This window comes from Poecile atricapillus, chromosome 9 (genome assembly GCF_030490865.1).
Source record: "Poecile atricapillus isolate bPoeAtr1 chromosome 9, bPoeAtr1.hap1, whole genome shotgun sequence".
Classification (NCBI taxonomy): Eukaryota; Metazoa; Chordata; class Aves; order Passeriformes; family Paridae; genus Poecile; species Poecile atricapillus.
The window spans coordinates 13,236,701-13,262,361 of record NC_081257.1 but is presented as its reverse complement, the minus strand read 5'-3'; the positions used below and the strand labels follow the sequence as shown (position 1 = coordinate 13,262,361).

General features: G+C 47.5%; 1 protein-coding gene across 1 annotated transcript in view; it reads left to right on the top strand.

Annotated features, from left to right (window-relative positions):
- The window catches only part of PODXL2 (podocalyxin like 2), a 32,182-nt gene extending 7,021 nt beyond the window's left edge, over positions 1-25,161 (top strand). Inside the window, exons 2-9 of the mRNA XM_058845416.1 lie at positions 3,280-3,573; positions 12,679-13,574; positions 14,598-14,672; positions 17,583-17,739; positions 18,635-18,696; positions 20,298-20,477; positions 20,817-21,227; positions 23,646-25,161. Of these exons, the coding sequence (XP_058701399.1) occupies positions 3,280-3,573; positions 12,679-13,574; positions 14,598-14,672; positions 17,583-17,739; positions 18,635-18,696; positions 20,298-20,477; positions 20,817-21,026 (1,874 nt within the window). The 3' untranslated portion in view covers positions 21,027-21,227; positions 23,646-25,161. The remainder of the gene's footprint in view (positions 1-3,279; positions 3,574-12,678; positions 13,575-14,597; positions 14,673-17,582; positions 17,740-18,634; positions 18,697-20,297; positions 20,478-20,816; positions 21,228-23,645) is intronic.
- The last annotated feature ends 500 nt before the right edge of the window (positions 25,162-25,661 follow it).

The following is a 25,661-nucleotide window of genomic DNA, read 5'->3' as shown; positions in this document are numbered from 1 at the left end:
ATTCAGGATGGTGCTGGCACAGAGGGTTCCCCCAGACCGGTCTCTGCATCCTGTGCCTGTAGATCAGTCCCCAGGGTGTTACTCACATCCACCCCAGGAGACACCTGTCTTGCTCAGGCTGTGCATGACTCATTCTTAGGGATGAGGTGCTGTAGTTTTATCTTGGGCTGAGGAAAGCGCTGCATCCCAGTAAACCAGATAAGGCAGCTTAGGGGGTTTTAACTGGGTAAACACTTCAGAGTTAAAGGAAGGTAAACAAACTCCCAGCATCTGAGCTTCCCACATGGATGGAAATAGCTCTCTGGATTACCAGGTTCACCTGCCACGAGATGGGTGTTGTAGAAGGGGTGGGATGGGCTCTGGCTGAGCTCTGTAGGCAGCCCAAACAGAGGGTAGCTAATGAAAAAGAGGTTTGAGGCAGTGTAGATTCTGTCACAGAGGTACATTTTGAGGCTTTGCCTTGCTTCTGGGGAGACTCAGGATGTGCTTTGTAGTGTGGCTGGAAAGCTGAGGTCCCACATCAGCCATGTGTCTGCTAATGGGAGTCAGGGGAAACTGAGGCATTGGTGTGGATAAAGAGCTTGCTCAGGATCCAGGCAGTCAGTTGCAGTCACATATAAACCAAATATTCCATGTGGCCTTGGACCTGCCATGGTTTCTTCCTATCTTTCGGCTTTCCTTTGCTGGATAACTTTGAGAATAATGTTTCTTTTCTCCTCCTTGCTGCTCTCTGTCATGTTTGCTTAAGCTGTAAGCTTCTCAAGACAAGTGCTCTCTCTGTTGGGCTGCTCTGTCAGTGATGCAGGTGTTGTCTGGCAGCTGGGGAAGCTCACACTCGAGCCTGCTGAGCACCCCTGAAACCGCATGGGGCTGTCCTGGCAGATCTTCCCAGATCCATGCTCACACACAGGGGATGTGAGCTCTTGGTTCCAGCTGTGGACTTCCCTGTTCATGCATGGCTCAGGAGCTGGCATATCCCTAGAGATGCCCTGAGGTGTTTTGGTTGGCTCTGTGATGCTGCAGTAGCTTCCTTCCCCTTTGATACACTGCATCTTTTGTCATTCCCTTTTTATTGCTGCTCAGCCCTCAGCTGATCTTGCCTGGGATCAATAAGGCAAAATAAACAAGACTGAGAAGTGCTGAAGCCTGGCCTAAGTGTGTATGGGAGGGGGTAACCAATACTGGATTTTGCTCAGTTCAGAGAACAGTGGAGAGAGGTGGAGGGGGTCAGAGTGGGCGGAAGACTTAAGAAATGCATTTCTGGCTTTTGGTATTCCCAGGACAGGCTTGGTAATCATTCTGTCAGGTGAGCAGCTACTCCCAAACTTTCTGTGCCAAATTGCCAATGTTTTCAATGAATGCACCAGGGTCAACCCATCTGCCATTGCCCCATAGCTCATCTTAGCACTTGCCCTGATTTGGATTTGTGCTTCTGGGATGTGGAGTTGTAGGGCACAGTGGTGGGTAGCAACATCAGGAGGTTGCCTCGTCTGTGCCCTTGCCTGAAGGCAATTCAGATCTGCTTAAATAATTTCAGGCCACATGTATCCAGATCTGTGTGCAGCCCCAGGTGATGTCTCAGCAGTGCTTTGTAAAATCTGTTTCTAATACTTCACAACTCTGCAAGGATTTTCACATCTGCATTCCAGTGATATCTCAGAGCTGTTCCTAATACAAGAGTTTCTCCTCTTAAGATGTTTCTAATGGATGTTTTCCCATCTCGTATCAGAAATGTTTTGTGCTAGTTCTCAAGGGGGTGGCTTATCACTTTAAGCTATTTTCTTTTCATAATATTTCTGTTATTCCCATTCTCAAGATCACCTAGCTGTACCTAGGTTTTTCTGTGCAGTGAGGATGTCTCCTTGCTTTGTGTCCTTGGCTAATTTCATTATCACGCTCCTACTTTTTGTTCCAAGGTCACTTAGGAAAATATGATAGAACAGCAGATCTAAGGACAAACCTTGAGGAATTCCACTAGTAGCCTCCCTCCAGCACAAGCCTCCGTCATTTTTTTGTCTAGCCAATGCCTTACAGTTTTCCTGCTAATAGGTATCTTTCCTTGTGTCTCTTGTAATTCTGCATGAGGCACTGTATCAGATATTTGACTGAAGTCCAGATGGATTAGAGCTGCTGCATTTCTGTTGTCTAGAAAATCAGTTATCAAAGAAAAATACCAAATTAGTCTTCATTTCAGCTTATTCAATTAGTTCAGTTCAGTGACTAGTTCATTGACAATTGAGAAACTGAGTCTGAGCTGAGAAAGCAAGAAAACTTGTCCTTTTTTCTTTTGATCTATGAATAAAAATCAGCTGTGAGAGGATGAGATCTTTTAGTTTTGATGTGCTGAATAATAGAAGGCTGCAAAGCAAATGGTTCAGTTCACCCAAAGTAGTTACTTTGCTTGCTTAACAAAACTGTTTTAAATGTAAAACAGCTTTTGGTAATTTTATTTTTTCCTTATGCCTCCATATTTATAATGGTATTTAGCAGCTGAATAAAGCCAAGTCCCAGGTGCCGTTTTCTTGCATTTTGATTGAAGTTCAATATGCATGTGAATGTACCTTGACACAAATCGCAATTAAAGTCTCATCTAGGAATGAAGAAGTGTCAGTCAATCCTTCAAAGAGTTAAAATGGAAATAATAAAAGTATAATGTTGAAATAAAAGTGCAAAATGCAGCTTGCTTCCCTGCTTAGTGTTTGGTAGATGTTTGGTGTTGTCACAATATAATTGTTAACCTGTAATGGTCAGCCTTTCCTTAAGAAAACCAACAGTGTGAGTGCATTGGAGTTCAAACCAAAAAATAGATTTTCACCCTACAGATTTAAATCATGATTAATACTTGTTGTAAATAATATTGGTTTGGGTCAGTCTCCCTGCATATAATATAGCTGTAGATCAGGACAGTCTGATAGAAACTGTCATTGTTTTCACAAGGCCAGGGTTTCAGGGCTGAACTATAAGACATTCCACCTCCTCTCCAGGATGGGTGATTAACAAGGCACCTTATCCTTCAACAGAGGAAAAAACACCTCACAGAGGGTGAATCATCATCCCAGTAAGAGGTGCTCCAGGCTGGATGATTGCTTGGCACTGACTCCTCCTGGATGTGAATGCTACTCTGCATGCTTGTGGATGTGTCCAAAAATACCCTAATTTTCCTCATCAGCTGAGAGCACAGCCCATCTTGTTTGGTTTGGCAGGAATAGGCTTCAAGGGGAAGACAAACCCAGTGGGTGTCATTTCTCTCTCTGATGTGTGTTTACTGTCATTATACAGGGACCTTGTGCCTCTGTCTTGCCTCCTCTGAGGACCCAACTGCCGATGGCCTCACATCAACTTCCCTGCTGGAATTTGCTATGATGTCCCACCTGGAGGCCATGAATTCCCATGAGCAGAGCAGCCCGGAGGCTGCAGAGCCAGATCTTGCCCCTGGCTCTCTGCATGCTGCTCCAGGGTCAGGCTTTGCCAGCGAGGAGAATGAGGAATCCAAGATCTTGCAGCCCCCACAATACTTCTGGGAAGATGGGGGAGAGCTCAACGACTCCAGCCTGGACTTGGGACCAGCAACAGGTAAGTTATTTTTACTCCATTCTTCCTTCCACTCTGCAGGGACTCTGGGGAAGTGGAAGGATGCAGGGATCTATCTTCCTGCTTTGACACAGCCCTTGCTAAGAGGGCCTGAGATTAAATGTCAGCTCTGTTTTCTCACCTCAGTGCCTGATGTGTCCCCAGTGAACCCTGAGCAAGCACAGGCTTTAGAAACCAAGTTACAGCTGAGCTTTTATTCCTGAGCTGCTATGAGCTGGGAAAAGCATTGCCTCCATCTAGTTTCCCATTGCCTCACGCTCTCCTTTCACTTTCTCCCCTTTATGCTCTCTTCTCTCTTGCTTTTATGTGTTGCTGTCTATTAAGCACAACTTTAAGGTCTCAAGAGCCCAACTGAGATGGAGGCCATCTTAGCATTTGAGTCAGAGCTCAGTTCCCTGGATCAAATTCTGGGTTCCTCACTCCGTGACTTCAGTGGCGATTTGGTCCAGGAGAAAACAGCAAGTTTCATCCCTTGGGTAGCTGTCCTGTTGCCTATCCTGTCCTGCTACTTCCTGAGAGGTCATGACCAAAGTGGGTTTCGTTGGCATTTGAGTTTGCTTTCCTCTGTGGAGTGTTTTTCTGAGACCACTGAGTCCCCACAATAGTCTCTCCCCAAGCCTGTCATTGGGTTTGAGATGCTCCCAGGGAGAGGGATGGGAGGAAGGAAGAGGTGCACTGCAGGGTTTCCAGTAGTTTAGGAGATTATTTCACATGCTCCTGCTCTTAAGTGTCATGTGGGGCATGTATTAAGTGTTACCCAAGGGCCAGGCTTCAGCCTTATCCCGCCTCCCTTAGGCAGTATCGCTCTCAGCAGATCTGACTGAGCTCTGCAATTAGAAAGCATAAGTCTTGTTTTATCTCCACTCCTGTTTCTGTGACCTTAAAAAACACCTGTGCTCACATAGGGCCGAGAGCTGCCGCAGAGCTGTGGCTTGGGCTGCCCGCTGGGGCACAGTGTGCGCTCTGTGGGACAAGGGCCATCCCAGCTTAGGTCTCCAAAGCCCTTTGCTCACTGGCAGTGCTGCTAAGCCTGTGTGGCTGTGCCCTCGCTGCCCTGGGGCACCCGCAGGCCTGGCCGTGGGGCAGCTGTGCCGTGCAGCGGTGCTGGGGGCGGATGGTGCCGCTCCTGCCAGCGGGACACGCTCTGGCTCAGCCGCTCTCACGCGCTGGCAGCGCTCAGCGACGCTTTTCTTGGCGTGCCAGCAGGCACCTGCATGTCCTCACAGATCTGGACGTGACTTGGAGAACAGCATGTGCTTGTGCATTGAGAGCGAGATGACTGGGTACTGAACCCAGCCTTGCCTCCTGCACGTGCCTCGCCCCATTTGCATGCAGAACACGCTGCTCTCTCCTTCCGTTCTCGCCTGCAGTTCTTTCCTCCAGGAGCAGATGTGCTCTTTCAGCTGTCCTTTATGCATACCCTGCCCTATCCGCTGCCCGGCTAACCACTGCTCTGCTTCCAAGTGCTGTTTCTTCCCCTGACAGTCACTGTGTCCAGCTCGTGTCTCAATGGCATTTCAGAACCTTGGTTAATAGAACAGTTTGAATTATTCAAGAGCTGGGAGCACATTTCTACTTAAAATTTAATTAGAAACCTGCCGTGTGTCATTTTACAATAAAGGATATTGTAATAGCATCCCTAAATTGGGCAGTCTTCTCCTGTCATGCAAAGCCTCTGTATGAGAAATGCACCCAACCAATGGAACTTACATGCTGCATGTGTGACAGATGCCATGTGATACCTTGCAGAACTGTGTGGTGACATCTGTTAGGTTATTTTCAATGTATAAACCCATTAAACAGTTTTAAACAGCTGCTGTTTAAGGGAAAAAAAGTTTGTGGTGTAAGTTTTCCTTATGTGAGATTTCATTCAGTGAAGTGTAGCTCAGCACAGTTGGTAGCTCTGTCCCAGGCACACACTGGAAACACTGCATCAATCAAGGCACAGAACAGGATTGTTGTACTCCTGGAGAGAGAAAATTACCTGCTATGAAAGGAGACCTGTGCTGGCTTCTTGTTGTCTTTGTATTAAAATTTTGGGCCTGAACTGGTGGGAGTTTTACAGATAGGCCAGATCTCCTGTTATTCAAAAGCTGTGTTAGTTATCTCTCATTTTTTATGTCCATCTGAACTCTGTGTGGGGAGACTACCCTGCCTTTGTGTGACTTGGAGGTTGCAAGAGCTAAAAAGCAGTAGCAATCTGCAGCTGCTGCTTTTTTTTTTTTTTTTTTTTTTTTTTGTTAAGTGCACAGAAATATCCTTTAAAAATATTTCTAGGAAACATTTCTAGGGCCACCTGTTAGTCCATTAGAAAGTGAGGACAAACTCCCAGTGGCACAGCACAGCTCAGCCTGGGGCTCTGGTTCTTCTGAATAATGTGCTTTTGCTGATTTACGCTACAGAACAGTGATTCTATACAGATATCGGTGAGCACCAACCTTTGGCAGGGCCCTAACATTTGTCTCATTCTGTCTGAGGGTGCACGGAAGTGTGCACTTGCATGTGTGTCATCCCATGCACAGCTGCTACCCCATGGAGCCACATGTGGAGGAGATGGATTAGGTCTGGTGGGAATTTGGATGCTATATCCTTATGGAAAGAAGTAGTGTGTGATTTTTGTACAGCAGCCAAAAGGCAAGTCAGTGGAGCTGTGAACCTATTACTTCTGCATCCCTTCAGGCTTCCAGGGAACCCAGAAGCTTCTGGTTGTAGTTTGAATTTGGCTGCTTGCTTCACCTTTGGTAGCAAATTGGCCTGAGCCACAGATCAACTCTGAAGAGAGAGTGGACCTGCAGGGTCTTGCATCTGGCCCTTCCTATCCTTTCCTTTCTTCCCATTTCTCCATCTTTTTTGCCTAGATGCTTCCAGTCCCCTGTGTTTCCTGCTTTTACACAGATGTCCTTGGCAACAGATAAAACATCCAGCTTTAGGGCTAGAAGATGGGAGTCAATAGGATTGTAGGTCTCTTTGAATGCCTTGGTTTTGGTGAAAGAGTTACATGGTGTTGTATCCACCCTGGAGTGCTCCCTGTTTGCAGTTCTCAGAGTTCTCCTTTGGCTCCATCAGGATGCGCTGCTCCACATGTTCCTCTCTTCCAGTGAAGGCTCGAGTCTGAGGCAGCCTCACCATTAATTGCTGGGAAGTGTGGGCCCCAGAAAATGGACACAAGGCTTGTGAATGTCTGGTGCATGAGGGCACTTAGTCCCTCTCCTCACCTGCCCAACAGCTGAGTACTCATGGGTTGGAGTGCATCATCCCATTTTCCAGTGATACAGTGGGCTGGCATGAGGCTCACTTCGTTACAGTCAGGGACTGCTCTTTAGCTCCAAGGTGCTTGAATACCAAGGGATGACTGTACTGGGAGCTATCAAATCTAGTCTTATAGATTGGTGATTTCCTAGGACAGCATGTGGTGCTTTGTGGGATGGGGGAGGAAATTGTAATCTTTTAATTATTCATAGTAATTAGCAGAAGGGATTTCCATGAGAGTTAGGATGAGTGGGACAGAGAAGTTAGAAAGACTATAATCAGGAAAAAGTAAGTTTTCTGACCAGCTAATGGAATAAAATACCTTCCATCTTCCCTGGTAGTGAGATTCACTTCCTTCCATGATGAATTACTTGCCTCTGGCCAGAGAGATCCTGGTATCCCTCAGCCTTACTGAAATCTACTTCCTCTTCATCCAGACTGACAGCAGATCTGCAGTTCTTAATACCATCTTCAAGACAAGCATTAATGAAATGAAGCACCTGGTAAAGACTGTCTCCATAAGCAGCTTAGTGCTGAGCAGCCACCTGCCCTAGCTCAGCTCCCGGGATGCCTCTTGTTTATGCCCTGGTTTAGTGTACAGTGACACGGGTGATCTGTCTTGGGACAAGGCATTGCTGCCAAAGGCTGACTCGTGCCAGAGGGTTTCTCTGGGCAGGGTGTTACTCTGGTGCAGCTATCCCTGACTGACTGTGTTTGGGTGAGGATGGCTTTCTCTGCCTTTATTGCACTCTGTGTGCCGAGCTGGAGTAAGGTACGAGGCTATTTGGGAACAGCTGTACTCCTTGGTGACCAGTCTGTACCTCAAGCAAATTCAACCATAATGAAGCCTAATCACTTTGCTGCTTTGGGTCTCTCTTTTAACTGTGATCTCTTTCGTGTGTGTGGACTTGTCTTGGAGTTGCTGATAATAACCTCTCCTTGCTCTTCTGGAAGATTAGTATATTAGCCCCAACTGGCTCAATTCCAGCACCAGTAATTGTATTTTGCCTCTTTGAAATCCCCCTGTGGTTTCAGTCAGCTGGAGTATAACTTTTTTGCAGTAAGCCTTGCTGTTCTGTACTGCAAAAAAGAGAGCAGATACAGTTTCAGACCTATCTGCATTTTCCGTGCACTTTGTGATTCCCAAAGTTGGCAGATGTTTCAGTGTGAATAATGCTGTGTGTTGTGATTGGAGCACAGGAATGGTCTTGTCTTTATTACAGTACCTTCTAGTTATCAGTAATTCAATCACTGGTTAACATGATCTTCCAGTTTAATCCAATAAACACCTTATGGTCAGGTTATGTGTACTAAAAACAATGAGGATCACCCTCTTCCTGAGTTGTCACAGTTGCTTTAAATTGTTAATAGCAAATGCAGGGTAGGGAACCTTGTAGGGCAGTAACTGAGACCAGCTCTTCTGAATGACAGAGGAGCAGAAATCTAATGAATTAAGTGTCTGGCTGGGGAATTGTGCCATGTCTTGGCCCATCTGGTGTCAGGGAAGTTGTGGTATTGATTTTGGAGGAAGCAGGACATTGCCTGGATGGGGGCTTTTGCAAAGATTTGAAGCTCATGTTCACCTCTCCCAGGGAAAATCATCTCCCCAGGCAAAGAAAGTGGATCTGTGTGACCCAGACCTAGGTCTGCTGGGAGATGCAAAGGGCAAGACTTGGAAGGGCTGTGAAAGATGGTTTCTTTGAAAAATACTGCCTGAGGGTTTTTGTAAGAGAGCTTGGAAGGGAAAAGTTGGGAGACTGCGGAAGGCAGCTGGATGCTGCAATATGCGTAATATCACCACTGATGGAAAGCATTAAGGAGTGAAGCTAAGGATATGGTGGCAAAGAGGTGAGATAGAGGTGTGTAATTTCATATTGGTGAACCAGACACTGCCAAAGGGATGGTGTGGCAGAGAAGCTCTGGGAGGGTCCATGACATAGAGCAGTGTCTGCCTGCTACACTCCTCTGGTCTATCCCTGCTTGACTGTTTGCCAGAGGAGCTGGGACAGTCTCATCATTCCAGCGGTTGGTTCTCCTAAGCTGTTTCCCCCTGTGATCAGACTGGCTCCATTGTGGCTTGGCTGTTCTCATTTGTGGCTCCTCTTTTGCTCCAGCCTACTGCTGATCTTGGTGGGAGACAGTAGACCCTGGCAGGGAAGGAGCTGATGGTGTGTTCAGTTACTACCTCCTCCCTCCTCAGGCATCTTTGGGATTGGCAGAGCTCTGCTTCCTCCCTGAAATTAGATGAGCTGATTTTGCCAGGCAAATCTGGCATTGCAGCCAGCTCCATAATACCTGTCTCCTTTAACAGAAGACTGTCCCATTTCTGCAGCAGGAGCACAGGCTGCTGTGTCTCTTTGCCTCTGTTCCATGGTTGCTGTTCCTCCCCACAGAAGTGATGAGAAGGGAGGTGGATGGCACTGGCATTGGAAGGTGGGAAGGTCTGTGGGTACACTGCCAGATGCCTGGAGCATGGGAAACCAGGTACATCAGGTCTGCTGAAGGTAGAGGACAACCAGGTGGGCCAAGGGGCTGTAAACCACTTGCTGAAAGGGAGCTACTACCTCGATGCTGGAAGAGATGCTAGAAATGGGAGATGCCATTTGAGTTCCCTTAGGATTGGAGGGAAGAGGGGTCAAGGGAAATGCTGTGAAGACTCTTGAAATGGGCAAGCTGTTAGCTCTGCATTGCATAGAGTGACAGGCCAGCTTGTCTGGATTGTGGCTGGGACCAGCTTTGGGGCTGAGATCATACCAGGGAGATAGACAAGGTGCAAAAATTCCTTCAAATCATAGAAGAGGGGTGAAACTAAAAGAAAATATGAGTGCCTTAAAGACACCTGATCTTGAGAAGCTGGCAGATGCCCTTGTTAATGAGACAGGAGGAGCTGATTCCAGATGGGAACTGTCTAGCTGAAGAGTCTGGAAGGAAGGATTGACTCATCATAGTTGGCATCTGGATGTGGCACTTGGGGATATGGTTTAGGAATGATTACAGTGCTTCTGGGTTGATGGTTGGACTAGATCTTGAAGATCTCTTCCAGCCTTGATGATTCTGTGATCCTTCCTGAACCCGGGAAGGGATTGAACCCCTTTGGTAACTGGGTTATATTGAGAGATCCTTGTTTTAAGGAGCACAATCTACCACCCCTGTGCCTCCAGTTTTACTGTTCCCTACTTGAATCTGACTAATAGCTCTCTCAGGATTTGAGAGGAGTTGAGTTTCTAATCACTGGAGTCTTGTGAACCAGATGGAAGGATGTTCCCAGCTTAACAGGCAGGGTAGTGGGGAAACTGATGACAAGTGGGAAAATGCTAACCCGGTTAGTAGCAAGTGTGAGGATTCCTGTGTCCGCTTATAGAGAAGCAGCTCAGGTTTCAATCTTTGGCTTATTAGAAGTCTGCTGGGAGAGAGTAGGATGGGTCCTAAACTTTCTTTGCCCAGAAGAGATGGCAGAGGCAGCAGTTCCTCCGAGATCTTTAGATCGTGTTGGTGGAAAGGCAGCGCAGCTGTACCATGCGGGGCTTTCCCCCATGGGAGCCAACTAATCTGTGACAGAGCACTTTAAGGAAAGGTTGAGCGTGTGACTTCAAAGGAGAGTTGACAGGCTGGGAGCATTTCTGGTCCTGTGAGACAAACCTCATGCTGCTTTTTTGTGGTTTGTTTTTTTGCTGTGCCCATCTGCCTGCCAGTTCGTGCTCTGCTCCAGGTGGAAAGAAGAGCATGGAAGAGAGGAAGATGCAAAGGACTTGAAAATATCTTAGAATGTCTTTAGGCAAAGGAGGTGGCAGATTGGATCACCAATCCTTGAAAATAACATCTCATCTGACAGGGCCTTGTTTTAAAGGGCGAAACCCTCACTTTTCACCCACAGCATGTCAGGGCAGAGGGGGTTCTTGGTGCAAATCCTGAGTTAGCCCTGCAGCAGGAGGAGTAGCAGAGCCTGCTTTACTATCTGTCTGAAGACAGTCCCACCCAAACCTCCTTAATCTGATGGCCTGTGGCTGTTCCTGCCATCCATCCAGCAAGGTAGTGACCACATCTGCAAACATTGGGATGTTACCTGTTGGTAGGTGCCTTTGGGAAGACCAGTGCCAGGCAGTGGAGGAGAAATGGGTTTTCTTTGGTCTGTGCTGCTGCTGATTGCTCTTACCAGCCTCCTTGGCCTATGAGGAAGCATCACCAGCTGGCTGTTGGGAAGCAAAAATCTTTTAATTCTCAGGGTCTTTAGGTGGGGTGTCAGTTGTGGGGTGCTCTCTAGTGAGACACAGCTGCAAAGTGACATGACTTCTGCCTGCTCTGGGCAGTGAATCCCAGTGGCCTCTTTGCAGACAGAACTGGGAGCCAGTCTCCACACCACAGCTCTGAAGGTCTGCAGCTGGGTAACACTGATCTTTGGGCAACATCTGGGAGGAGCTGCTGACACCATAAAGGGAATGAGCTGTGGGTTAGGGAATCTGCTCTCTGAAGAGGAGGATCTTTACACCTCCTGCTTGGAACAGTGTTTTCCTGCTTAGGAGGGTTGGGCAGGAGTAGCATGGGAAGTCCTGATTGCCAAGGAATACCCAGGGCAATGGGTGTGTTTGCTGACATGCCCCCCCTGCCCGGGAGCTTGCACCCACTCTGGCAGCAGCGAGCGATGGATTGGAGTCAGGGATGTGTGGAGATTTTTTGTGCAGATCTCTGTAAGGCATCCAGACAGCTGCTGCCCACTGTGCTCAGTGGAGCATCTGCTTTGGCAGGCAGGAGAGGAGACGGGAGCCTTGGGAATTTCAGACAGTCATTTACTTAATAACCATAGACAGAGCAGGGGGCTCATTTCTGGCTGTGAAGGGATCGTCTTCCTTCCCTTCTCAGTGAGAATGTGCTGTGCTTGGCTTGGGGAGAAAGGGAATTAATTGGGATGCAGACTCCTGAAACAGAACTCCGTGGGTATGAGCAGTTTCTCAAGAAAGATGAAGGTTGATTTATGCTTGCTGGATTTGTGCCTGCCACCCTGAGCTAAACATATCTGATCTTACAGATACTTTCCTTTTCCTGGGTCCCCAGCTCCTTGTTAGCTTCCAGAAGAAACCCCAGCTTGCTCTGTCCTTACTTTTGTGAGCTGCATCTCCTTCAGCATTTATATTTGTCTAGCAACAACACTTCCATTTGTGGTCAGAGCAACAGAACAACAGGGGCTGTAGTTGGAGGGAGGGGAGTTAGATTCAGCTGCTGTAGCAAAGCAGAACTAATGCAGATGTTCGTGGGATGACTTTTCTGAATTGCTGTACAAACTAAAATTCTGCATTTCAAGTATGCCCAGGTTGATTCAGGGTTTGGTGGTATTACTTGGGAGTGCCAGGAAGGAGGATTTGGTTTTCTGTGCTTTAGTTTCTAAAGCCAGTTCTTTTTTTTTTTTAGTTTTTATTACTTTCTATAGTATTTCCCATTTAACTTGTGGCTGACTGCTGCTACCACCCCATATCTTTCTCAGTCCCATCTGAAATGAATCTCCGGGTTCCATCTGGTTCCTAACACTCATAACCTCAACTTAAAGATGCCAGGTGTCAAAACTATTATTTATTATTGTCTGTTAAAGTGCCTATGGACAGGCAGATGTGGAGAGAACAAACATGGAAATTATCCTGTGGAATATGGGTTCACTGGGATGGGATGGGTAGATGGAAAAGTGCACATATTGTATGGGATGGTTCTTTGCTGTGGCAGGCTACCTGCTCTTGGAAAGTCTCTGCCATTTAACTCCCACCTGTGGCTGGACACATATAATGGGATATTCTCTGCCTCTCAGAGTTCTTAGTTCAGATGTAATATGAAGTTTTTTTGATCTCTTTTTAGATTATACCTTTCCTGCTTCATCTCAGAAGGCATTGCTGAAACGAAATGGGACACAAGTAGACAACTGGGAAATGGCCACTGTCCAGCCACCAGCAGAATTTGTGGAGCCTGACTTACACACACCTTTCTCCACACTAGAGGAAGAGGAGGGGCTGCTCCCTATAGACCACTCAAGAGGAGGAATGGAGAGCCTTCATACCTCTGGACCAGAGGTTGCATCTTCTGAACCAGTGGACCAAGAGGACTCCTTCTCCCTTCTGTTTTCCACAGCCTCTGCCCAGCCAGGTGTTGTGACTGAGGCAGCCATAGGAGGGCAAGAAGAGGACTCTGTTTCTCCAGGCTTAGACCTTGGGAGCAGCATGGGACCAGGTCTTCTACCTGTGCCCTCTACTTTTTCTACTACTGTTGCTGCAAGATCTGCCAGTTCTCCCAGTGATTCCGAGGAACCCTTTGAGGTAACAACTAGAGACAGTTGGGCTGTTGGGGGAACAGATTCAGAGCTGACTGTGGCTACAACAGGAGCAGAGCTTGCAGAGACCACGGTGGAGGCTGCTGGGGAAGAGCATTCAGCCAGGGAGGAGGTCTCAGAGGCCACGGTGGGGTGGGAGATGCTGGAGCCCACGATGCTGACTGAAATGGAGCAGACCGTGGAAATGCCTGTGGGAACACTCTATCCTGCAAGCAGCTCCCCAGGCACCCAGACTCTTCCTGGTAGTGAGCAGCACCCCCCTTCTGTGTCTCCGTGGGACAGAGCTGATGAGCCTGCGCTGGATCCCGCTTGGAATGACACCGAGTCAGCCACTGAGGCTGCAGCAGCAGAGAGGAGCTCATCTCCACAGGCTGGGGATGCCCGCGTGGCCATGCTGCCAACTGAGCTGCCCTGGGACTCAGCACAGGTTGCACTGGGAGCAGGGGCTAGGGTGGGAGGTTGCCATGGGGATATTTGGGTACTTCACTCCTGGGGAGCATTTAACCTAAGTCCCTAAGTCTGACTGCTGGAAGTAGTTTATTCTGTTCACCCAGTCAAAACTGCATTTTTTCAAGTAGAGTTATTCACAGCAGTTCTTAAGAGCATCTCTATCATCCTTGGTGAAAGCCCTGGCTCCTCACATCTTCCTAGCGGCACAAAATCCTGCTTCTGATAAATAGAAGCTGAACACCTTTCCTCTGGGGCATGTGGAGCAGAGGAAGCTCCTTGTTTCCTCAGCCTCCATTACTGGAAGTGTCAGGACAAACACGGCCCCAAGGATTTCTAGAAAGGGAGTGAGAAGAAAGTGCTGCTGCTGCCTGAAGGGACCAGATGCGGAGCAGGTGGAGCAGAGTACAGTTATGTGTGAGGATGTTGGTCTTGGAGAGCCTGTGGGAGAGGAGGGGTGAACTGCAGTTCCTGAATCCAGCAAACTGGCAGCTGGTTAAGGGAAGATATGTAGCAGGAGCTGACGGGTGAGAAAGTACCAAGCAAAGCTTTTCATTTTGCCTTCTGCTCTATGGTACTCAGGAGCTTGAGCAAGTGACTTAGTCCCTCTGTGCATCCTATCCTGCCTGCAAAGTGCTGCCCTGTCTCACCAGTTTGTTTAAGGACCACAGAGACTCCTGTTTAGGTTTTGTGTTAAGTGCTGATAAGGCTGCAGGCTAGAGAGCTTTCCACTGAGAGCCTGTGTCCTCCTTGAGTCTAGATAGAGGTGGAAGGTCAAGCTGAGCTGTGGCAAGCTGGCAGAGTAACTTTGTCCCTGTTCTATGTTAGCACTGAAAGAGTGATTCCTCCTCAGAACAGAGAGTTAAAGGACAGTCACATCCTTTAAGAAGTGCTCCTGGGAGTGTGGCACAGTGCCTTGCTCCTGTCCCTTGTGTACCCTGTACTTTCAGCAGCAGAGTTACATTCATGCCTGAGCCCAGCTGTCTTTGTCTTGTCTTTCCAGGTGATCTGCAAAGACTGGAGCAACCTCGCAGGAAAGAACTATATCATCCTGAATATGTCGGATAACATTGACTGTGTAAGTCAGTCCAAAGAGATTTGATGGCATGGATGTTTAGGAAAGTAAAAGCAGCTCTTGCTGTCTGCTTTCACCACAAAACATTTTAAAAGCACTAAACCTCAACCTATAGAGGCTGTGAAGTGAAGGGTAGGAGGACAGAAATATTCCTGTTCTCCAAAAGGGAAAAAAGAGTGGGTGGAGAAAGATGATTTTGCTCCAAGTCTAGCACATGTCAGTTCCATATTGGATGTTTTACTAACTTGTGGCTGCTAGTCTGTGCCAGTCAATACCTGGATTGTCATGAGACATGACAGCTTTTAACATTGCACCTCTTACAGGATTGAATGCAGTTCTCCTTCCTTCTCTTCCTTTTCCTTCCATTCCTTTCACCATATAGTAACAACCCTCTGATGGCTCAGAGGAATAGGGACTCCCATTTGCACTGTGCATGGAAAAGTATCAAGCAGCTATCATTAAATCTTTCTTAAGGGTCTCTTCTCCCCACCCTGTTATCTTGTGTGTTATCTGTGTCTGTTAGCCAGTCATGCTCTGCTAGTTCAATGCCTGTCCATCCATCCTCATAAAGCTGCAGTTAATTCATGAGCCCAGAGTCTGTTGTGGATCCCTGATAAAAGGGCTTGTTCACTTCTGCTGGGCCTTTTATCAGGCACTTAAAAACCAGTTATGAAAGGCCTGGGGTCAAGGTGCCTTTCTTAATTCTAAGAAATTATTATAAGCCTGACAACCTGAGACCAAAATATTTCATTGAGGAATTGTCTTCTGGCCTCATGCATCTGCACTCCTGCTTTGTGGGGCTCCTGCTGTGGGCAGAGCCAGCTGGTTCTGTTACTGCAGGGCTGCTCTGTGGCACTGACCTCTTGCCACTAGTGGTGAGTTCTAGGTTGGTTTGTTTTTATTTTTTTAAAAGGTGACTTTTCTGGGGATGTACAAAATGGAGAAATTCCTGTACACAGTAAGACATGCTGGCTGTTATAAGGATAGATGAAAAGTCAGTCTTTTTCCTCCTGATTTAGGAAAACCAGTGTGGACGGTTTTAAGTATCTCTGCTACAGTTCACAATTGTAACACAGGAGTCCTTGAAAACCAGCATCCTTCTGCTCTATTCCCTTCATGTCCCTATCACTCTCCCATCTCTGTGGACTTTCAATACTGGATAATTTTGTAGTATGTACTAACTTCCTTTCTGTGGTCACTTTTACTTGTGTTGTTTAAACCTCTGTAAGGGGAAGACCTGAAAAGCAGATGTGCAGATGTCTCTTGATCAAATTATGTCTTTGCTGTTGAATCCTCAGTTCTGCCTTGCTGGAGGAAGATGGTGCCCTGGGATAGGCAGGACTGAACTGTTTTTCTACTTGATTTCATGTTTCAAAGCATATTTCCCAGTGAATGATTTGTGCTGTACTACCCCTTATTCAAAGGGACATTTGTCGTCATACATATTTAACATGAGCATCTCATCGTTCCCTGCCTCCCATTACCACTTTGCATGAGTGAAGCTGGAATCAAGCTCCTCTTCTTTCCACTGATGTTGATGCAGTTTGGTTCATGCCCTTGGTAATTTTCTCAGTTTGGGCACCTCACCTACTGTCTGCCTGTCCCTTTTGTTTTTTGGTTTCTCTATTGGAACTCTGTGGTGTTTGGGTTTCTGGGGTTTTAAGGGAGAAGCTGTGTTGCAAGTGCTGTAGTTTAAATTAATGTGAATGAGTATTCCTCACATATTTCAATGTTTTGGTGCCATGATCTGTAGGAAGTCCCACTGAAAAGCTGAGGGACAAGGAGGGTGCTTAGCTCCTCCCAGAGGGTTGAACTTTGACCTTCAATATACTTCATGGCACCAGGCTTTTACCTGCTGCACGGACCATGTCTGTATTTCTGGGTTATGATGGAAGCCCATTTGTCTTCCCATTGGGAAGGGAAAATCTTCACTTCTCTAGGCAAGGGAATCACTTCAGTCTCTGAAGTAAGATTTGCTCTGGGCAAATCTCCCACTCAACATTCCAGGAAGGTTTACCCAAATGAGGACTGCAGGATCTGACCCAGCAGTGGCACCTGGCTATGCATTGGAAGGTGACCTCCACCTTGGCACAGATGCATTCAGGCTCCTTCACTGCTCTCTCCTCTCCAGAATGGAGAACTGATCAGTGTTCTGCAACCTCTGATTTCCCCTTCACCAGAAACATCTCACTTCTGTCCTCCTGCTCCTGGCTCAGCTGTTCCTCTTTCCACTGCATCCCCCAAAAGAGAGCCTCAGACTGGCAGTGGGGCCATGAGCTGCAGCTGAGCATCCTGGTGCTGCATCACGGTGCTGCTTCCTCATGCAGCTCCTCCTGCCTCCCCATACCAAAACCTATAATTTGATGAGAGGAGGCACTGCCAGGCTCTTGTGATTCAGGCTCCAGTCATCGATGTCTTCTCCAATTAGGCCATTTTTGGCACAGGCCTGTGCCTGCCCTGAGCGCTTCAAATTGCCATGGCAACAAGAACTCTCCATTTTATTAATCATCTGTGTGGCCTTCAGGTTGGCATGGCAACTGGAGATGAGAATAGAAACACAGGAGTGAGAAAGCAGCAAAGGAGCCTGCTGAGGGATGGCTGGAGCATGTCAGGCTCTGACCCAGTGCTGGCTGTGGCTGCTTCCTTCTCACATAACATTGCTTCAAGATCCCTGTGTGCCAGGAGAGCTAGACTTGGTATGGGGCATATGGCAGCCACAGGAGCTGAGGAGGAAGGTTGGTGCATCAGGAAATGTTTGTGGGTCCAGCCTGGGGCACTGTGCAGTGGACCATTGCACCAGGTTTAACACTGCTGGCTTTTGGGCACATGTCAGGTCTCAGCTGTACCAGCCCTGCGGTACTACAGCTGCCTTGTCCCTACCATGCACTCACCAAGGTTCCTTTCCTGTGGCAGGAGGAATTTCGGTTGGAGAGGGGTCCCCAGCTGTTGGCACTGGTGGAGGATGCCTTCTCCAGGCAGGCAGAGGGGCTGCAGGACCGCTGGCTCATCTCTCTGAGCAAACCCAATGAGAATGAGAAGCACTTGCTAATGACGCTGGCAGGGGAACAGGGTAAGTGCTGGCAGAAGGAGCCTTCCTGTGATGGGGAGTATATTTAAGGGGCTCCCAAACAGAGGTACACAGCCATGTTGGAAGGAGCTTTTGCTTTCCAATCCATTTCAATCCCACCAGTTTTCAGTGTTCACTGGACTTGAGGGATGGAGAGGGACTGAGGACATCTTTCTTCACATTTGCCTTCTGGGATGTCCCTCACTGCTTGCACAAAGCTCCATCTTCTGCACTTGGCCTTCTGCTTTGCTGCCTCCCTGGATTGCCTTTCCCTGAGCAGCTTTCAGCTTTCTCCTGATGCTTATGTACTCCCCTTCATGGTAGGATATGACAGCCTGCTCTTGGTTCACTTCCTAACCTATCAATTTTTAAGTCTTGTTCGAACTAGGATGGTCCTCATAGTGCCTTCCCTCATCCCCAAAGAAACACAAGCTGACAGTGAACATGGGCTGGACTGGAACATTTTACCATCTCTTTATTCTAGTTTTGGTAAAGGGGCCCTTTTCTTGTACTGCTTCTGCTGCCTGCTTAGTAACAGAGGTTTCTGATGTTGACATTATGGCCTCTACGACCTTTATGAACCTGTCTCCATGACCTTCTGAGTGCTGGTGTTTGCTCCCAGAGCAGATGCAGATCCTGAGAGCTTCTGTGGTGGTGGGGAGGGTACCTAGGTTGCTCTGATATCAGTTCATCCTTGGATTTTTTAACTCCTTTAAAGAGTATTTGGAGGTACCCTTGTCATTGATGCTGTGTTCTTGCAGCCTCCTGACATAAAACACCAAAGAACAAAAATGTGTGTTTCCCTGTCTCCATCCTGTTGGGAATTTTAGACTGATGAATACATCTGACTGAATAACCTGAGCTGAGAGCAGCACTGATCTCTTCCTCTACTTTACAGGCGTTATCCCTACAAAAGATGTTCTCATGGCACTGGGGGATGTTAAGAGGAGCTTAGCTGAGGTAAGAGCCTGTCTGCCTGCATCCATTTGTTAAGACCCGTTATACAATTAAAATAAGCAACTTGAAAACTGGGAGCATATCTCAGTCTAACCAAGTGCTGAACCCACAGCAGGCAGACAGATGAATCAGATGCTTGGAAAACTCCCTTCTCCCCTCACTGGTAGTAGCCAGACCATCAAGTGTCTGCTCCTTTTAAGAGAGTAACTATGGTTTATTCTTTTCTGGCTTGGTTGTGGGGCTGCTTTTCACACATTCATTTTGTTGGGATTCTCAGTGTCACCCCTTCCATAATATTGTTGAAAGCAGTGTGGGTGCTGCAGACCTCCACATTTGGCCCTGCTCACCCTGCAGCTGTTTTACATATATTGGCTTCTCTTGACACATTCACACACCTTCTGCAATTCCAGGGTCTGCATTTCACTCCTTAAACAACTGTCTTCACAAGGGCAGGCAGAGGACCTGGGTCAGTGGATGCCAGACTCCCCTCCCAGTTGCCTCTAGGCCTCACATATTCCCTTCTAACCCTGGGCAGCTTGGAAGAGGGTAGAGGGGAGGACAAATCAGTCCCACAGTCTCTGGCTTTGCCCCTTTGTCCTACAGGGCATGTAGGGCATTGAGGACCTGATTCTGCTCAAATATTTTGTGCCCACCACTGGAGTAATTTTGCTGGTTTTAGCAGCAGGGTTGGGTCACTGCCTTGCTGGCTATCTGCTCTCAGGTTTTGCTCTGACCTAACAAACTGGTGCAGTTAGACAAAGCAAATTAAGTGCTCAGTGGTGTATTGATTGGCTTACACCAGAGAAAGTGCAAAAAGCCAACCCTATAGAACTTGTGACTGAAGTATCAGCACCTAGAACTGCCCAGAAAGAAGGGTTTATGTGGATGCAAGGTTTGGCTTTGCAATTGGTGGCTCCGTGAGTCCTACCAGAGCCTCCTTGCTCCATGCTTCTGACTCTGGCTCTGTCTGCTTAAAGTGCTGCCCTTGCACAAGCTCTTACACCTGTCACACTTACTATTGAATTGATACATGACCTGTTTCAGATCTGCCAAGTCACTGGGACCAACGCTGGGCTGACAGCCACAGGGAGGCAGTTTCCAGCACAGCTATTCCTAAGCTTTTAGGCTCAGCAGGCAGCTGTCCACTTTCAAAACCTTATAAAGACTGCTATGCCCTCTTAGGACCTGAGATTTAATGGAAATCTATTTATTAGGGTTACATTATCTGACAAGCAGTTACCAAAGCCTCAGCACCCATCAGTGGTCTTAGTTTGTCTTAGGAACTCTCAGTCTTGGACAGTTTCTCCCGTGAAAGCCTCCTTGTCATACACAAAGGTGTGATACCCTTGTGCAGGTAAGCAAAATAAAATTGAGCCTACTGTCATTTGCTGCTGTGTCATCTTTCATGGAAAATGGTGTTATATATAGTTATGAGCTTTCTAGTAATGTAAGACAGTGTACATGGAGACCTGAGTCTCCAACTCTGGCTTTTAGTATTCTGCCCACATTTTTGGTCCTGTTCTTGGACCCTGGAAAGTCTGAACAGGATTCTATCTGCCTGCAGGTCAGGACTTTTAGTGTATTGCTTCCTTTCTTCCTTCCAGATTGGTATCCAGAACTACTCGACCACCACAAGCTGCCAGTCGCACCCTAACCAGACGCGCAGTGATTATGGGAAGCTCTTTGTGGTGTTGGTGATCATCGGCTCCATCTGTGCCATCATCATCGTGTTGGGGCTCATCTACAACTGCTGGCAGAGACGCCTGCCCAAGATGAAGAACATGGTGAGCGCTGGATGGGTGGAGAAGGTGGCCAGACTCTTAGCCCTTGGGATGGAGGAGATTGGAAAGTTAAGAGGGCAATTGTTTTCCCCTGTTCAGTTATGGAACATAACTGGATACACTGCTGGAGCAGCAGTGGAGTTCATTCAGGTGTAAGAGAGATGCAAATGTGCTTAGGACAGCTTATTTCCAGTGTGAGGGTTGGGCTGGGAATAAATCTACCTCTTCCCACTGACTCCACAAAGTTCTCAGTGACCCTCATAGCCTGGTCTGATTTTGCTTCTCAGCAGCATTAAAACCTGTCCCTCTTTGTCTCCATTTGTGTCCTCTCATCCCTGGCAGTCGCACGGCGAGGAGCTGCGCTTTGTTGAGAATGGCTGCCATGACAACCCCACCTTGGACGTGGCCAGTGACAGCCAGTCGGAAATGCAGGAGAAGAAGCCGAGTGTGAACGGTGGAAACACCATCAATGGCCCCGACAGCTGGGACGTCCTGATCAATAAGCAGGCGAGCGAGGATGTGGATGTGTTTGAGGAAGACACGCATCTTTAGATAAAGAAAGGAGGGAACCACCCTCTTAAACACACTTGTTTCTCTCCTATCTTGACTGATGGACCATGGGATCAGGTGGCTTCTCAGGAACTTCTTAAAACCTTTGAACAGGTCTTTGGGCAAGTTTTCCCTATGGAAGTCCTGAGCCTGCATCTGAGGCTTGGAGGCAGGAGGATCACGGAACAGAGGGAAGCAGGAGGGGTGGGTTTATAGATCTCCATGTGTGTGTTCCTATCAGTAGCACCAATGCTTTCATCACCTTTAAATGCACTTACTGTAGCTCTGTGGTAGTGGCTGAGAGTGTCTGGATTGGAGAAACAAGATGATGGGGCTGCTTGCCACCAAGAGTCCAGATTTGGGGAGTAAATTCTCTTTCCAGATCCTGACCTTGAGATCACATTCAGTCTGTGCAGGTGCAGTAAAACCTGTGCATTCTGGATGGAGGGGAGCCAAGATTCCATCCATGTCCTGGGCAGAGTTTGCATTCCCCATGTGAAAACAGGTTTTCTAGTGCTCTAGCATTCAGTTACTAATTGTATGAGAGCTGATGTTTACATCTGGGGAAAACACCCCTACCACCCACTCCCTGCTGTCATCTAATTTCACCCCTGATACCACAAACAGCCCCACTCCTTTTTTCAGCTCCACAACTCCAAGCTGAGCTTGCAAAGTTTGAGCACTTTACCCTTGCTTGACTGATTGCAGAAAATTCAGTGCCATGGTGCAGCATTTTAGATGGAAATGTGCTTTAGGTTGGAGTGTTGTTCAAAAATTATGTTTACATGCCTCTTTCACAATAGCCTGGGAAATCAGCAGGAAAATATCCCTTGTCTAAGTGTAGGTTTTAAACTGGCTGGCCTTTTCCACTCCGGTTCTATTTTTCAGGATAGTTTGGTTTCAGTTGGTCATTTTGTCGTAAATATGAAGACTATGTGAAACTTCTTAAACTTTTTAAATGAGAACAAGTAATGTTCTCATCCTATTGTTTCAATTTCAGCATCTTGCCCTGAGGTAAGGGTGGAAGTATTTAATATCCCACAGGTATAAATCAGGGTAACATCCATAAAATCACTGCATTTAAACAATACAAGAGCCAGTTCTGATGAGATGAGAATCGGATGTAAGAGCTCTGCAATGAATGTTTCTCAGGCATGCCTCAGGCAACTTTGAGGCTCCAGCTCCCTCAAGATGTGTGCTAAAGGCACGTGAATATGAGTAATTGTTCTCTGAGCCCTGCCTAAACTACTGTCAAGCCTGAAATCCCAGAACATTTGTTTCTTCTGTCATTGAGGGATTGAGGGACTTGCTTCGGTCAGAGGCACCAGTACTTCTCTCCCTGGTGGTGATCTGCATGCTTGCTTCCTGCAAGATGCAGCTTCACACTTGGTCTTGAAGGGAACCTTTGTATACAGAGGCCCCAGATGTGCAGCCTGATGCTGAGCCTGTAAATCTATCACTGTATGTATAGAGACCTCTAGCATGTTCCTCCCTGGTGTGTGTGCCTAAAGTCAAGGTGCAAGAATCTGTTGTTGCAGTTTGTGTAGCGCTTTGCACACAAACTGAATCACAGATCACCTCGATGTAGGACCACTCTGATACCAGTTTATTAGGGATTCAAGAAAGGTGATAACTTTTGGTTTCCTATCCAGATTCCAATTTTCAGTGGTTTTAGCCTCCATATCTTTCCTGGTGTTATGTAGGAGACAGTGATTATCAGCTCCTTTTGTACCTTGGTAGGGTTGCAGAGATGCTCAGAGTTCCTTCTCTTGCCCCAGCAGTTGGTAGTGGGGGACAGTCCATGTATGTGGACAGCCATAAATGGCCCTTTCTGACCTCACTGATGGCTCCTGCTGAGTTTGATGGGTCTGTGCAGTAAAGCTGTACAAGTCCATTGGCTGTGTTGAAGGCACTTTGGGGATCACAGGATTAAATGCAAATTGTTATGGTGAGTAAATTAAAACATGGAGTTAAAATTTGAGTTTTTATAGCACTTAGCATAACGGGGCCTGGCATGCCCATGGCCTTTAGGCATCTGCACTGTGTAAATCTTTCCAAGTCAAATAATCCTCATCAAATATGTTTTTAATGCCCAGTGGCTGTTAAAAAGATAATGCCACCAATCAGGTGTGAATCATTTCACCCACAAATCGCTTCCTTGGTGCACATCCCTGCTAAGAGCTGCTTTGCTGCCCTGTTTTCTCTCCACTATCCTAATTTAGAGAAACAACAAGGCACTGATGAAGCAATGCTTCCAGCTGGGCTCAGCACTTCCCAATCTCATGTAAAGTCTTCAAATTTTAAAGAAACCAAGGAGGCTATGTGGGCTCAAAAATCAGCTAGCAAGTTCTCCTAATTTGCTCTTCTGGCCTCTGGTGGCCTGGAGGATTTTCCAGAGATGCTCTTCTCTGTCTGGACCGTCCAGGTGATCTGAGAGACACTTCAAGGGTGGCTGTTGTGAGGCTGAGGACACTTTTCTGCCATCTCTGACAGGGTGTACCTAGCTGTATGATCCCAGTTTAGCTTCAGAAATCTACTGGTTGATAGAATTTCACTTTAGTCTGGTGATACTTTTTGTCCTTTTACAGTTTGTTTTTTCTCTGTATCATTTTTTTGCACTAGGCTGATCTTGTCAAGTCGATTGCACTGTTGTCCCTCTCCTGCCAGCCCTGCAGAGACGGGTCATCTCCGGGGACCTGCGGGCTGGGAAGCACTGTAGAGAGGCTGTTGGTAGCCTACTTTACTCTGTCCAGTGTTTGCATTTCCAGCTCTGCACAGGGAGGATGTAAAGAGGAAGAAAACCTTTGTCTTAGCATTTGTAACAGGAAGCTTTTCTATCACCCTAATGTAGTTAAACTTCTTTTTAATAAAAACTGTGAAAGCTGGACTTTTCAGAGCAGTGTGCCAGGCAACAGAGTAGATGCAGGAGACAAAGCAATTCCTGGAAAACTTTACCACCTACTCGGACATCACCATAATTCCATCTGCCAAATGTTTGGTCGCACTGACACCTGGTGGCAGTTGGGAGTTGGAAACGAAAAATTAAAAAAAAAAGAGCTTTTCTCTTAGCTTTGGATATTTGTTTCCTGTGACTTGCCTAGGATAACCTGCTTTATTCATGAGGGGCTGCAGGACTCGACTGTGAGCAGAGGGGCTTGTACCAGGCATGTCAAGGATGGTTTTTGTGAGGACATCCTTGTCTGCAAAGTAGTGAGATGGGACATTCCTTGGAGTCACCAGTATAGAGGCCCTGGGTAGCAACTACGGGTCTCACCTCCATCTTCCTGCTTTGTCTGCCACTTGCTCCCTCTGCTCCTTGGGACCACAGCTAGAATGCAGGGACTCTGCCTTGAAGTGGAGATGGTTCTTCAGAGAGAGCATCAGGTGCTGTTGTGAGGAGTGCAGTGCCTCGGGGAACACCGGCGATAGCATCGTCTGGATGCACAGCCAAGATCAGTGGCTCTCCATCTCTGTGGGATCGTGGCCAGATGTGATCTGGGATCACCAAGCTTCAGATTACTCCGAGGTGTCACCCAGATATCTGGAACTGTGCCTGTAACATGGAGTCTAACATGTTCTAGGACTCTTCATCCTGCATGCCGCCATGGGGTATGTAGGGTGGAAGGAAACAACGAGGAGTGATCTAGTAATCGTGCTGTGAAGGATGTAATGCAGCTTGAGAATACATCCAAGATACACTTTAAGGATCCCTCTGGCAGAGGCTATGGTGTGAAATGAAGGTACTTTATCCTGAGGACTATTGCAGCATGACCTTAGAGCATTGCAGCAGGGTGCCACTGCAGCCACAGCCGTCAGCAACTCGTCTGTTCCCATCTGCCTTTGCAGCCATGCAGGAGTGCATCTACCCTTCATAGGTTTGGGACAGCTCAGTCAGACACAAGCATCTTCATCTGTGCTGGCTTATGAGAGCCTCAGGCGCTCGTCTAAGCTGACAGGCAGGCTTTGAGCCATTCTCAACACCTTCATTCCTGCTGGACACAAACGGCAAGCCCTGGTCGCTGCTCGGGATTGCTGCTGAAGAACACTTAGAAACACTTGTGTCTGGCCCTGGAAATAACAGGGTTGTGGTTTTGTTTTCTTTGCAATAAAACACACCTACTGGGTGTCTGAACACTGACCTGAGTGCAGTGCTTTGCTTGGTTAGATCTGCCTGAATTCATGTCTGCTGCCTCTCATAATGCAGTGCTGGCCAGGGTTTCTCTGCCAGGATGGGGGCTGTCAGTCTGCCCCCCCTTTCCCCACAGTGCACTCCTTAATTCTCCCATCACAGATTTCTGCCAGGTGCCCAGGCTGTGGAAACAGCTTCCCCCATGGAGCACTCTACCCTCCAGTACCCACAGGACCAGCCCAGGATACCTTTCCTGCTAGAGTGGCCTAGCACAAGCCTCTGTTCCACAGCAGAGTCCTTGCCTGTGTGCCCTGTGCCACGTGTGTCCCACACAGCTCTTCCATCCCACACCTGCTCCAAAACTGGACCCCATACAGAATCACAGAATTATTAGGGTTGGAAGGGACCTCTGGAGATCATCCAGCCCAGCACCCTGGCAAGGCAGGTCACCCAGAGCAGGTGACACAAGAACACATCCAGGTAATGCTTGAATGCCTCCCGAGACTCCA